Consider the following 15,208-nt stretch of genomic DNA (forward strand, 5'->3'; position numbering starts at 1 on the left):
AACAATTTTATCATGTTTCATATTTTACTCCTTCCCTCACAAATGACTATTGGTTTTCTTCTTTTGAGGCAATCATATCTGTTCACTATTTTCTCTCTCTTCCCCCCCCTCCACTAGGGACTGTGACTCCAGGGGTGCTTTACATACCCAGCCCTTTTGTATCTTTTATTTTGAGTCATGGTCTCACTAAGCTGCTGAAGCTAGCCTTGAACTTGTGATCCTCCTGCCTCAGCCTCTGGTGTTAGGTGTGCACCACCACACCTGGCTCCATTCACTATTTTTATAGTGCTAGTCTTACAAATACTACAAAATCCCAGGCAACTGAAAAAAAGTAATTATTCAAATCTCTTATTCTACAAATTCCTCATTGCAATATTCAATTTCTGTATCTGAGGATATTAGAGTTGGAGTAATCAGAGGGATTGCCAAAATACTCCTCTCTAGATCAATAGGACTGCTCAGCAGTTCCTAACTATCCACACTAGACTAAGGCCTCTGAAAACCTCACATTCCTCTATCAAGTTACAGAAAGATATTATCCAGAAATGATTTTCCCTAACTACAAGAGAAGAGTCAAATCTTCAATCATATCAAACATAGATACCACTAAGAATTCCATAGATAAACACTTTTCTTTTCAATGAAAATGGATTATGCCAGAATTGAGCAACTACCTCCATTTCAGGTCCCAAAATTTCTTTCAATTTTGCATCTCTTCTGCATGTGTTCAGAATCTGTATACCAAAGCATATTTTCATCTCAGGCTAAAAAAATTATAGACAATTCACATAAGAAATGGGTTCCTCAGTAATCCTAAGAAATGAAGAAGAGTCCAAAATTCCTATGTGAAGAGAAACCAAATCTTTGTCTTAGAAAAAGTCTTCAAATTGTTTAGTGGGTAAAAATGGGTTTTTATAAGAAGTAACACCATCAAAAAAAGAAATTAAGTCAAAATCTGTTTTGAGATGATGATGCTAAAACTGAATTTAATGAATTTAGTGTCCTACAAGGAATCGAAATGTGCCTCCTAAAATACGCTTCACCCTGAACACAAGAGTGCTATGAGTAACTGGCTGACAACCCTGGTTCCTTCTGAGGAATAAAAGCCCAGGTTCATATACTTTAAAAACATTCTTTAAACTAGAAACATACCGTCTCTTGACATTCCCACAGACAGACACTTTTTGAAGCGACACTGCTGACATCTGTTCCTATTCATTCTCATTATAGAGCAGTTTTCATTCTTCAGGCACTTCTTGTATTGGATGTTTTGCTGAATACTTCTCCGAAAGAAACCCTACGAACAAAGGAAGATTTACCCATCCTTTAAAAACATCCAGATGAATGCCACAAAAGCACTGCTTCCTCACCTATTTACTATGAGACTAGCTACCTGGGAAATAATTTCAGCTTAGGACAAAGGGAAATATAATACTGACACACAGAATCATCTGGATTCTTACTGTTATGGATAAGCAAGTGCTGTCTATACACTGACCTAACCAAGTTTTTCTTCCCCATAAGGATTCTCTGCACAGACCCAAAGTCCCCCTTCACCACTTGGTACCCTGTTACCAAGTCCCCACCTATGGCCACATCTGCCATCTCATACTTTTTCTCACATACAAATTCTAAAACTTTTGAAATAGAAATGACTGATTCTTATAAGATTGATAGAGAAATATGTTTGACAGCTATAATTCCCTCACCAGAACCCTGTATTACGTTGGTAGAGATTGGTCTTTCCTGAATCAGCCAGATGTACCTGGCTAGTGTCAGCAACAGGTCTTCATCATGCGCCCATAGGCCAGTTACCACCCAAGGAAAGACAACTCCCAGCAGAGGACTACAAATTGCTACCTTCACTACACACAGAATTTAAGTACATGCCCTGACAGGTCCTCAAAGAACTCTGGCTTAGTGGTTCCCCAGAAAACAGAAAACTCAAGAACATAATTACCAAAGTATTTCTTTCCTCTTTTTATTCTTTCCCCTGTACAAGGGGTTGAATCCAGAGGTGCCCTACCACTGAGCTACATCCCCAGACCTTACTATTTTTTTTATTTTGAGAGAGGGGACATGGTCTTACCATGTTGTCCAGACTTCCTCAAACTTGCAATCCTCCTGCCTCACACCTTCCAGGACCTGGGATTACAGACCTGCGCCACTGCACCCAGCTACCAAATTCATTTTAAACTGCATTTTCCCTGCATATTATGAATGACTACACATTTCATCTTTAACCAGTACTTGTGGGATATCATGTTTGTATATTTTGTGACGGTTATATTACACACTTGAACATGTAAGAGCTAAGTTAAACACTTTTTAAAAGGGTATTAAATAGGCATATGCATTTATCAAGAATACACAGTGAATTTCATTCACTTTGGGCTTTTATTTTCTTGCTATAAAGAGAAAATAATACCTGCCTCATAACTACTTCACATTTTTGTAAGTGTATACATATTATATGATTTTTGAAACAGTAGAAAAGAGATGTGCCAATAGAAAATAGTAAGTAACCTTGCAAAGAGACTTAGTCATTAAAACTAAATCAAACTCAAACTCCAATTTACTTTGAGCCACCCTAGAAAAGATTTCCTCTTTCATCATGTACATTCATTATCTTGTTCACCCACCATATCCTGCCAAACTGGATTTCTGCTTCTGGCCTTAAGTCAAAAGAACAACAAGAACATGTGTCTTCATCATGCTAATTTTTGATAACAGGAGAAAGGACTGTGCCATATATTAAAGAGATTCAGGGAGAAAAACTATTGGTTGACTGACTGATTCCTGGGATAAACTCAAGACAGACTATCTCTTTTTGGAATTATCTGACCAACGCCCTATTAGTGATAGCTAAGAAATACTCAACTTGCAAATTAACTACATTCCCAAGTGCTCAAGATTGTACTCACTTGTTTAAGATACTACATTTTTACAAGTAACTAGGAATCATTATTACCAGCTCCCAGTACCTGACATATCAGAATATCAATGTATCCAAGACCTGCCACGGTATGCGACACCCCAAAAGTTCATGTGCTAGAAACTTAATCCCCCTTACAGCAGTGTCAAGAGGTGGGACCTTTAATTGGTGATTAGGTCATGAGGGCTCTGCCTTCAGGGATGGGCTTTGTTGTTATCCTGGGTGTGGGTTTGTAATAAAAATGAGTCCAGCCCCTTCTCATGCTCATGCTCACATTTCTGCTTGCTCTTCCTCCCTCTCTCCCTGTACAGCGCTTTCCACTACATCATAATGTAAGAAAAAGGCCCTCACCAGACTAAATCCCTTGATCTGAGACTTCCAAACATGCAAAACTCTCAGCCAAACAAATTTTATAAATTACCCAGGCTGTGCTACTCTGTTATAACAACACAAACAGAACCAAGACCTACTTCAAAGTTCTGTTTAAATGAAGTTCAACAAGGTTATAACAGTGCCTTGCCTGTTTTGCTCCATACTGCTTCCCAAACTCCCAGAACGGTGCCTGACACAGTTTGGTGCACCTGGCTCACACCGTAAGCCTAACTGAGATGGCAAATGTATTTTGATCAATAAAGAAAAAAGAAATGCTTTCACTGCATTAAGAATATTTTTCTAAACAAGTTACATTTAGACACTACATAAATGCATGATACTTGAGGGAAACAGCTGACTTCTTTTTCCCTCCCAGATATTCAAATGAGGGAATCTGCAAATCTAACCCCAATTTATTTTACCCCAGAATCAGTAGTTTAAGGAAACAAAAGCATGTTTTACCTTACAGCCTTCACAAGCATGAACTCCATAGTGGAATCCTGATGCCACATCCCCACAGACTTTACACAGTAGAACCATGCCACTAAATTCTAGAGCACAAACAGACACGAAGTGAAGAGCTGGAAGAAAAACTTAAAAAAATATTTCCTTTCCAATTGAATATTTTATTTCACTCAACCTGAAAAATACATATCTGCTTTCATAATGTAAAAGAAAAATCTCCTCACCAAATTAATAAGAGTAAATCATAGTATTCTTTCTTTTTTTATTTTTTGTACTAGGGATTGAACCCAGGGGCGCTTTACCACTAAGTTACATCCCCAGTCCGTTTTGTTTTTTATTTTGAGGCTGGGCCTTGCTAAGCTGCATAGGTCCTTGCTAAGCTGCATAGGTCCTTGCTAAACTGCATAGGTCCTTGCTAAGTTGCATGGGTCCTTGCTGGCCTGGAACTTGTGATTCTTCTACCTCTGCCTCTCACATTGCTGGAATTATAGGTGTGTGCCCTACATGCAGCCATGGTTTTCTTTTAAATACAGCTTATAGAACTGCCAAAAACTTAAGAGTACTTTTTCCCCCTTTCTTGATAAATTTTAAACATACTCTCAAATTTTGTAAATCTGTAGTTGCTTTGCAGCAGATATGCAATCAGAACTAAAAAAAATAATTCTCTGGATAAAAATTAAGATTTTAAGCAGAGAAATCAATCAATAAAAGATGTGCAAGGATGTCTCCACAGGCAGCTGCACTCATTCCACTCAACTACGGGAGCAGCCAAGTGCACTCCTTCTGACCCTTCCCTCTGCAGGTGCTTGCTACTTCCACACTCACTCAGGAACCCAGATCCACTTCTCACTGGTTATCCCAATCCTGCTTTGTTGTCTAATCCTAAACATTCCCAACTCCAACTTCAAGAAACTAAACCCTGTCCCACAATTCTTTTTAGTCTTTTGTTCGAGAAACAAGATTCAACACTAGGAGTCAAATAGGAAGATATGTGATAAAAGGGGATACCCTAGAAGAAACATATTCAGGCAGAGAATATAACTACACTGACAGCCCCTAGGCTATTACTTTTAAAATCACTGCTGATTTCTTCTATACTGATCTATGATTATCCAGAAGGGAATAAAAATTATACTCAGAAATATATTGGCTCCCCCAAATGAAAGTTGATCAAATAAGCCCCACCTGCAATTAATGGCAACAACCTTCAAAATATTTAAATCACTTACTTGTCACACCACTATGACTCTTTGTCATCCCAGGAGCACTCGATTTGCTTGTTTTCATGGAACAATCTATTCGGTCATTCTTCAGGATGCCTTCAATATTGGAGAGATCCCCATTCTTGGAATTACCATTGGTATCAGAATTAGAGCTATTTGGAGAAGATGGAACAGAAGAGGAGGAGGACTGGAAGCTATTCTCAGAACCCTCACTGTGACAAGAGGCAGGGCTAGAGGCCGAGCTGGAAGAACTGATATAGGCGATCACACCTCCTAGAAAACAAAGAAATCAGACAGTTAAACACAATATGCATTTTTTTATTTTTGCAAATCTGAACATACTAATTTACCAAATTGTAAGGTCACTCACTTTAGAAACAAGTTACTAGTATTAAATGTTTGCTTACATTAAAAAGTAAAAAGGAACCCATTCCTTTATTTCCTACTACCCTTTTGTTCCACGAAGGTCAAAGCACAGGTAACTCCCACCGATTTAAAATGTGAGAAGGTCCTTGCAGGCTTGATTTCTCTGAGTACACACAGACCCAAACCTAAAGCCTTTCATTTTCCACTCTCTTCCTAAAAGGGCTGAAAATCATCCCTGAGTGACTTCATAACTTACAGTAAACAAATTGTTCTGGCTGTAAAGAGATCTGGTTCTGGTCCTCTCCTTGCCTCCTCCATTATCCCCTCATCAAACAGTGTCATAAAACAATGAATTCATCATCTGCCTCCCGAGCACTTGGCTGAAACACAGTTGATGGGGAGGGAACAGATGTAACCTTTGGATCTTCAGATAAAGTGATATATCTCACAACAGGGAATTTCCAAAGGTTTGTTGCTCCCAAACTTTTGTTTTGATGCTCTCTGAAGACCTCTATGACTGTCCACTAATCCCTAGTCCTCTCCCTCCTCCACCCCATTATTCTGCCACTGGATTTGCAGGCTCTGAGCAGCTCCTAAGGAATCCAGACTCACAACTTGTTCTTCTGACTTACTATTCATAGTACATGTTAAAGAGGCTTGAAAGAAGAACTCAGGCTACGAGAATAGTAAGGCTGCAGCTAATGCACTCTTCACAAACCTACTCTCAAAATGCAGTTTACCAGTTCACTAATGTAAACCCCACAATCCTCTGAAAACTGGCCTGAACCTCCCAGGTTAAGACAGAGCCCATAAAATTATTCCCAGGGTATAATTTTCAACTTCTCAAAAAGATAAAAGGTTGCAGGAGTAACCTCAAGGCCAAATATAGTATTTTTCCAAATCCCAAGCAAAATAAGTCATTCTCATCCTCCCTGCCAAGATCTACCATATTTTCTTTTCTTCTTCCCTCCATCATCAACAAATATTTATTGGCTTTTTTGGTATGCAGCATATAGAAAGTTTAATTATCTCTTTGATGACTGTCCTAAAATCTTATATAAACTACTGTTTTCCTGTTTCCATCTATTTCTCAAGTAGACCATGAGCACCAGGTGCACAGTGTAAATTCTCTGTACATGCTTCACAGATAAGTCTGCCATAAATTGTTTTTAAGACCTATTTTTCCACCTTTATAAAGCCCACATCCAGTAACAGACAAATCCTAAGCAGTGACAAACATTACCAGAAAGCCACAAGTGTAACACAAAATACCCGCTTCCTGACAACAGTCTTAATGTCTATATAGAGCAGAAAGGAGAACTCTGCACCTTTCCCAAGTAACAAATGCAATTTGAGAATTCATCCTGAAATAAAAAATATCCTCTGCTAAAGAGAAATGACTCCCCATTCTTTTTTTTCCCCCAGATGAGAAGCCATGATTTACCAGTCATTCTCCCTCTCTCACACATACACAAACACACACACACACACACACACACACACAGCAAAAATAGAGGCCAAGGGCTGGGGATGTAGCACAGTACTAGAGTGCTTGCCTAGCATGTGTGAGGCATTAGGTTCAATTCTCAGATATATATATATACACACACACACACACACACACACACACACACAAATAAAAATAAAGATCCATTGACAACTAAAACAAAAGTTGAAGCCAAAACAATTCCAAAGAATAGATAGACATTTTAATTTAGACAAGAAAAGAACAAGCAGAGGAATTTAAAACCACTTTTAGTCCATTATGCTGAAATTAGGTATGATATATGTATTTAGCCATCAATATACACATCCAGTCTAGGAAACCCCTGAGGAAAAAAACACAACCACCACTCTCAAGTGGTCTGAGTACAATTCAGAAGAGAAGAAGGACACCTACTCTGCCAAGAAACAATGCTTCTTATCACACACAGATTTAATATGTGTAAATTCAACTTCATTTGAATTTCACTTGTACTTCACTTTTAAAGGCAAAAACATAAATAATATGGACAATCCCATTCATTATGATACACACTCAGTACATGCCCAGCAAGAGTGGAGGCAGACATCTCACTCCAGTAAGAGTGGCAGCCATTAGGAAGTCAAACAACAATAAGTGTTGGCGAGGATGTGGGGAAAAGGGTACACTTGTACATTGCTGGTGGGACTGCAAATTGGTGAGGCCAATTTGGAAAGCAGTTTGGAGATTCCTGGGAAAGCTGGGAATGGATCCACCATTTGACCCAACTATCGCCCTTCTTGGACTATTCCCTGAGGATCTTAAAAGAGCGTACTATAGGGATACGGCCACATCAATGATTATAGCGACACAATTCACAATAGCTACACTGTGGAACCAACCTAGATGCCCTTCAATAGATGAATGAATTAAAAAAAGTGGCATCTATACACAATGGAGTATTGCACAGCACTAAAAAATGAAAAAAATCATAGAATTTTCAGGGTAATGGATGGCATTAGAACAGATTATGCTAAGCGAAGCTAGCCAATCCTTAAAAAAAAAATGCCAAATGTCTTCTTTGATATAAAGAGAGCAACTAAGAACAGAACAGGGAGGAAGAGCATGAGGAAAAGATTAACATTAAACAGAGACGAGTGGGGGGAGAGAAAGGGAGAGAGAAGGGAAAGCATTTGGAAATGGTAGGAGACCCTCAATGTAACACAAAATTACATATAAGAGGTTGTGAGGGGAAAGGGGGGAGGAAACAAGGGAGAGAATTGAACAACAGCAGATGAGGTAGAGAGGGAAGATGGGAGGGGATGGGAGGGGGGATAGTAGGGGATAGGAAAGGCAGCAGAATACAACAGTCACTAATATGACATTATGTAAAAATTGTGAATGTGTAACTGATGTGATTCTGCAATTTGTATTTGGGGTAAAAATGGGAGTTCATAACTCACTTGAATCAAATGTATGAAAGATGATATGTCATGAGCTTTGTAATGTTTTGAACAACCAATTAAAAAAAAAGAAATTTTCCATTCCCACTCTCTATGTAATAATCCCCCCCCCAAAAAAAAAAGAGTGGAGGTAGAAGGTGTCAATCTGCTTTTCTTACAGTTAGAGCCACTCTCCACATGCTGTCTTGCCGATTTCACCTGCCCAAAGGGAAGCTAGAGCTTCACAATTAATATGGTCCCTACTACAAACCAATCATTCTCAAAGTGTGGTCCTTGGACCTGGGGCACCAGCTGTCACCTGGAAATCTGCCAAAAATGTAAATTCTCAGGTTCCCCTCTTCTCAGCTCTAGCATATCTGAAATGTTAATATGTTCTCTTAATGATTTTGATATGCAATGAAGTTTGTGGAACACCGTCACAAGTCAATTACTTCAGCTGTAGTGAAATGACGAAGGACAGTTTTCACCTACCACTGATTTTAAAATCTAAAAGCTCCTAAGAGTCTAAACACAAAGAAAAATCTTCCCAGCCTTATATTCACCCCAAGAGAAATTATGTAAAATATTTATCACCAAAGCTATCCGGTGCTTTTTCAAAATCCATGTTTCCAAGGCGAGAAGTTACCCTCAGAAACATGCATTTTTGCCTGGCAGAGTGGCACAGCCCTTTAATCCCAGTGACTTGAGAGGCTGAGGCAGGAGTCCAAATTTGAGGCCAGCCTCAGCAACTTAATGAGACCCTGTCTAAAAATAAAAAGGGCTGGGGATGTAGCTCTGCCAGTAGAATGCCCTTGGGATCAATCCCCATAAATCCCCAGTATCACGAAAAGAGAGGAAAAGAAGTATGCATTTTAATAAGATTTTGTAAACTGGAGTTTAATATGGCTACAGGAAATTCAAACATAAATTGGCTCACAGTTGTAAAAACTGACATCTGCTTGACACAAGTGCCCCCAGATCTTCAATACCCTGTGAATTCAGAGAAACCATTTTAACCTGGAAGTCTATCTAATGCCACATTACTGGGCCATCTGTCTTTATAAAACTTCTAGAGATTTGAAGTTCACGTTAGGAATTCTAGGTGTTAGCTGTTACCTATTTTACACTTAGTACAGGAAACAAAGAAAAAACATCATTTTTAGTCCTCAATAAACTCCCTAAGGAATGTCTCACAGCTGTTTGTCTTTCCTAAAGTAGAGCCTTAGGTAGAAAGAAAGATGAGAAAGTGATTTTTTTCCCTGAAATAAGACTTTCCTAGGGCCAGCATTGTGAATCAGTCATTTTTGTTCAAAGTCTTCTAACTACCTCTGCTTCCAAATGAACTTTTAGAAAGCAGAGCTATCCAGATGGCTTAAGAGTTGGTCAAAAAGCAACAAATGAACAATGGAAAGTGTTGTAATTACAACATCATGTACAACCAGAGAAATGATTCCATTTATGTAAAAAATTAAATTAAAATTTTAAGAAAAAGTGTTGTAATTAATTACCCAAAAACCAACTTCCTTCACAAAAGCTCCAAAATCAATCCTGAGAAAAGTTACTGTGCTACCACTATCAATTAAGATGCCATTCCCACCTTGGAGGAGTTCAAGCATTTGTACCAGGGACACAATCTAAGATGACTCACCTAGAAGCAGCTGCATTCTCCCAACAAAATATTCAACGCTGAGTCAGTTGTCTTAACATCCATTCTTTCTACTACATACCAATCTACCAACCTGGGGGTTATATTTAATTTCCTAGAAGGTAAGAACCACATCAAATAGTTCCTCAACCCATGAAGAAAGGGAAGTAAAACTACAGTCATCATGTACCTATAGGACACCAAGCATAAAACGACACAATCTCATGTCACATATTATCCTTCTAAGAGTCCTGTGAACCAACTTCCTTTAACCCATGTTATAGATGAGCAATGCAGCTCAGAATGGTTAAGCAATATAGCTACTCTGTGGCAGGGCCAGAGCTGACAGCGGAGGCTATGTGATCAGACTACCACAGACTACCACATCTTACTGAGAACACCTGAGCAAGCAAGCTACTTTCAATCTCTCTAAACCTGAGTCACTGTCCATAAAATGGAACCATCTGCCAGAGTTATTACACAATGAAATGGTGCTCATAAAAGGGATTATTATTCAAGTGCTTTTTTGCACAGTTTTTGATGATAAAGCAAGAAAGGTAAAATCCCCAAACCAGCAAGTCCCAACCCCTCCGGAAGCAGGCTGAATGTACTTCTTAGAGGCCTTGAGCTAAAATTAGCTGAGGCAGAGTCTTCTCTATTTTTAGTTGAAAGGGACCCTGGCATTGGGCCAGGTTCCCAGGCTAGGGCTTACCCAGTGGTCAACTGCAGACAAGCCAGAAGTCAATATCCAATCTGCACTGCTGGAAAGCACTGCTCCTGCACACACTGGTGTTTTCTTTCCCCTTTCCAGGCCTGCCCACCCTCCTGGCAAGTATGCTGGATGTCAAGTCACGACTATACTTTTTTTGCCTTATGACTTAGAATAAAACAGTTTTACCACTGAGAAATTTCAATTTTCTCATCCTAAAAGCGGGCTATAAATAATTCCCCCCTCACAGCACCATAGGGTAGATCTAATAGAAGCACCAAACTTCTGGGTCCTGGGTGTCTGGACTCCAGAGTACAGCACAGTCCCTTCCCTACAAAGTCTCAGAGAACCACCAGGTAAACGCACATGGAAATGTGAGCAACATTTCATACAAATGACTGAAATGCTGAGGATCACACAGAGCATAAAGAGGGCAGAGATCAGGAGGGGCAAACACAGCAAAGGTGACAAAGTCAAAGTGGGGTCTTAAAGAACTTAGAAATTAAATGATGTATCACTAGGACTCATTCTTAAATGGGGTGACAAAAAAATGTAAAATCAGCAGCACTTTCATCTCCATGCAAATTGCTGGAAAAGGAAGGCCAAGGTGGAATCTTGCGTCTGGGAGGGGGGAAAAAGCCAGCTTAACTAGCAACAAGGTTAAAAAAAAAAAAGAGACCTATGTGGATATAAGGAGGCTGTGCACATGGCCGCCTTTTTAACCAGCTATGACATCACAACACTGCAATTCAAATGGATCCTTACAGTATTTCCTTCAAGCCCAAGAACACAGAACCACCAACTTGTGCATACATTTTCAAATGTTATGTAAGCTAACATCTTTGATGGCATCATAGTATTCTGAGCAATCCTAGTGGACTTTTGGGTTCAAATTCTTACTCTACTGCTATGCTAAGTTATTTAGCTTCAATTTTCTTAGGCCCTCACCTTTAATATGTTGACAACGGTACCTTCCTTCATGGAATGTGAGGGAATATATATATAGTGGATCTGACACACAGTCTGAGATCAACAGATAGTGCTGTTATTTTGCCATTATCATATTGGAAGAGCTCAATGAGAACAGCTCAAACAAATCTAGACCCCCTTTTCCTTTCCTTCCTTCACTTTTTAATGTCATTTGAATCCAGGTGTTTTCTCTGTAGCTTATTTCCATACTAACTTTCTGAATCCCTTAAACCCACTAACTAGCCAAGCAACTTCCTACTTCACTTCTGATTGTTCCTATTATTTTGCTATTTCTCTCTTTGTGAAGATTTCTTTGAGCTTTGTCCCTCTGATTTTTTCCCCAAGACTGGAAAAACATAGAATACAGATTTGTAAACATAATAAACTGTGGGAATATCTTCCATTTTAAAAATATGAATTATAGCCATGGTTATGAAGGATGTGTAGTGAGTCATCTTTTACTTTACACATTTCAGTATACTCAATCACAATCCTACTGTGACAAAAGTATATAGTCAATATCTCTATACAACTTCTCACTTATCTATTTCGCATCCTTAACTAGGGGAGAGCAGAGATGCAGTGGGTCATGAATTACAGACAGTAAGATGAAACAATCACTGATTGACTGTATCAATGTATATACCAATCCTAGAGAGAAGAGCCAGAGGTATGCCTCACAGCACTGAAATTAGCCACACCCTGGTCAATATTTACAATCTGAAGGAAGTTAAAGGGAATTCTTATCAAAACTCCCTTTGACAGATGGCACAAATTGTTAATATACTGGCTAAAAGCTTGTCAGCCTTGAACCTGGGACCAAATAAATAACAGAAAATTTTAGAAGGTAAGTGAAAATTCCTACACTTCAGGTCAAGCAATTATCTGCACTATTTTGAAGTCTAACTTCAAAACAGTTAAGTGAAAAAGGTTCTAGATGATGGTGGCAAGATTACTGTGAGTCAGCAAAGCAATATGCCAAAAAAACTAAGCCTGCCAGATAATTCATCTGCAGCAGGTTCCAAAACAAAGAAGGTAACTTGGAACTTGGTAATTGTCCAACCACTTCCACAGGAACCTATTTACTTCTGGATGCTACATCCCAAAGGGCAAGAAGGATGAGTGGTCAGGGAAAATTTAAAAAAAAAGAAAAAAAGGCACGAAGCAAGGACCAAGGGATGAGAACTACATGTGGAAGAATTGAAAAGATTGGGGGGAAGGAGCTGTCAAGTCTATCCGGCAGATTTTTATTGGTTATCTCTAAAAGTCAACATGAAAATCAGACATGTTTCAGGAAAGTTCAAACCAGAGAAAACTTCCACCAGGTAAGCCAACACTCCCTAAAGGTTGCAAAATCTGAAGAATTAATACTAAAGGCTGGGTTAGAAGAAAGTGAACCTGATAACTTTTAAATATCTATCATTTAAAAATTTAATTCCATAATTACTGAATGTTTTTAAATACCCTCAAAGACTAAGCAGGACTATAGGTAATTAACACACAATCAGACAACGACTTTATTGTTATTGTTAGTAAAATATTTACAATATGCTTATTATCAAAGTATGATTTTTAGAGGTGCATAAAACTCAAGAAATTTTTAAACAAACTGGCTGTTGTTGTAATTTCATTTGCTTCAGATATAAGGGCCATCATTTGTCCGGGGCAGACTAAAGGAGGACAAGGAGTGCTGTATTATTCTGTGGCAACTTAACTGGGTTCAAGTAAGGTGAGCAACCTGTAATTTTTTTTAATTTAAATAAAGAATGAGGGGCTGGGGATATAGCTCAGTTGGTAGAGTGCTTGCCTCACATGCACAAGGCCCTGGGTTCAATCCCCAGCACCACCAAACATAAATAAATAATGGCTGGGGATATAACTCAGTGGTGAAGTGCTTGCCTAACATGCGTGAACCCTTGGGTTCCTTTCCTAGTAAAACAAAAAAATAGAACAAGGACTGGTTTTCCATAAGGTCTCAGAGTCACCTATGATGACCTGAGTCATTCTGACCATAGTTCCTAGTATGGCACTTTGCAGTAAAATTCCAATGCAAGGGGACTTTTAAGCAGTTTTTAAGACAATGGGCTTAAAAAGGCAGGTCGTCCTAAACTTTTTTTTTTTAATCTACATCAGGGGGGCATCCCCACGGCAAGTGCTTGCGGGTCTCTGTGTCGTTGTTCAGGATCTCAGCGGTTCAATGCTCCAGCGAGGATCTCCAAGGGGAAGCGCACGCTTTCTTAGAGGCACTCGCTTCGCCTCGCCCTGCAGTCCTTCCTCCGGCTCCGCAAGGGTAGCTGCAGCAACATCCCCAAGCGCCGGTCCAGTCAGGATTCGGGGTCGGGGTCACCTAGCGGCCGTGCGGGCGTCGGCCCGCGCACTGCGGCGCGGGAGTCCTCCTCGGGGGCGCCCCGCCGCGGAGTTCCGCGGACGCGCACGCGCAGCCTCCTCCGCAGTGTGCAACCCCGCGGGGGAGGAGGGAATCGCGGCCACGTCACAGCCCGGAGGGTTCCAAAGGGGCGGGGCCTCCCGGGAGGCTGCGGCGTTCCCAGCCGGCGCGCGCGCGCGCGCACCCGCCCCCACGTGTCCCTGCGGCCCCGGGGAATGTGGGTCACAGAGCCGAGCGGCCTCACGTGTCCCCGCCCGCCACCGCCGCCTCAGCGCCCATTATGTAATGCCGCGTCACGCGCCCGCCCAGCCAACCGGCGCCCGCGCGCCGCCGAACGTAAACACAGCGCGCACGTGGCTCGCGCGGCCGGGCCATGTGAGGGGGGGGCCGGGTCGGGCGCCACCGGGCCGCGCTGCGGCGTTGCGGGGTGTCGGGAGGGCCAACGCGGGGCAGCCCGTGGGGCGACAGGAACCGAGCCCGAGGCAGACACGCGGCGCGCGGCAGCCCACCCCGCCGGCCCTGCGGACACCCCCCGCCTCCGCCCCCCAAAATGCACACTGGACCCCTCCGCCGTACCCTGCCGCAGTCCAGCTCTTACCCGCATTCACCTCCATGGTGCCCTCGGGGAGGGGGCCCAGGCCTCCCGCTTCCCGCAGAGGGGGCAGCGCCGCCGCCGCTCAGCGCCGCGCCGCCCCAGGCTGGAGACGGCGGTAGTCGCGGGGCCCCCTCATGGGCAGGGCCGGCGGGGCGCCCGGGACCCAGGCCCCGCCGCTGAAGAGCGGGCTGCAGGGAGAGGGTGGCGACGGCCGGCGAGCGGCGCTCCTCCCGGGGTCCCTGACAACAAAAGCGGCGGCGCGGCGGCTTCCTGCAGCCAGCGCACCGCGGCGGTGAGGGCGGCTGATAGGGAGGGCAGCTGCGACCATGTGACCCGCGCACACACCCCCTCCCTCCGCCCGCCCCTCGGCCGGCCGCAGCGGCGACTCCGCCCCTGCCCGCGCCTCCGCCGGGCTCGGGTCCCCCCCTCCCCTTCCCCCGCTCCCCTGCCCTGCCTCCTCCCTTTTCTTTTCCACTCCTTCCACCTCCTTTTTCCAATTTCCCTCCTCACCATTCCTCTTGCGCCCCCTCTTCCCTGTCGCTCCTCCTGGCTGACCTTCCGGCCTTGCGCCGGGAGCTCCCTGCACTCTGCTCCCCAGAACTATACCCCACCCTTGCCATCTCTGGACTCCTCCAACCA

General features: G+C 42.3%; 1 protein-coding gene across 6 annotated transcripts in view; it reads right to left on the minus strand.

The window, feature by feature from the left end:
- NR1D2 (nuclear receptor subfamily 1 group D member 2) overlaps positions 1-14,910 on the minus strand; it is a 30,311-nt gene extending 15,401 nt beyond the window's left edge. For 2 of the 6 annotated variants that reach the window (XR_014021155.1, XM_081287067.1), the window contains exons 1-4: positions 14,573-14,907; positions 5,002-5,268; positions 3,770-3,858; positions 1,153-1,297 (exon numbers count right to left, since the gene is read on the minus strand). Coding sequence is in view for 4 of the 6 variants with exons in the window: in XM_081287067.1 (XP_081143193.1) it covers positions 1,153-1,297; positions 3,770-3,858; positions 5,002-5,268; positions 14,573-14,588 (517 nt within the window). In the remaining 2 variants the exon portion in view is untranslated. Of the gene's footprint in view, positions 1-1,152; positions 1,298-3,769; positions 3,859-5,001; positions 5,269-5,617; positions 5,745-14,572 lie in introns of those variants that run through there. The other 4 variants (XR_014021154.1, XM_081287066.1, XM_081287069.1 and 1 more) reach the window with 4 other exon arrangements.
- Between the last annotated feature and the right edge of the window lie 298 nt (positions 14,911-15,208).

This window comes from Spermophilus citellus (genome assembly GCF_964194105.1).
Source record: "Spermophilus citellus genome assembly, chromosome: 3".
Classification (NCBI taxonomy): domain Eukaryota; kingdom Metazoa; phylum Chordata; class Mammalia; order Rodentia; family Sciuridae; genus Spermophilus; species Spermophilus citellus.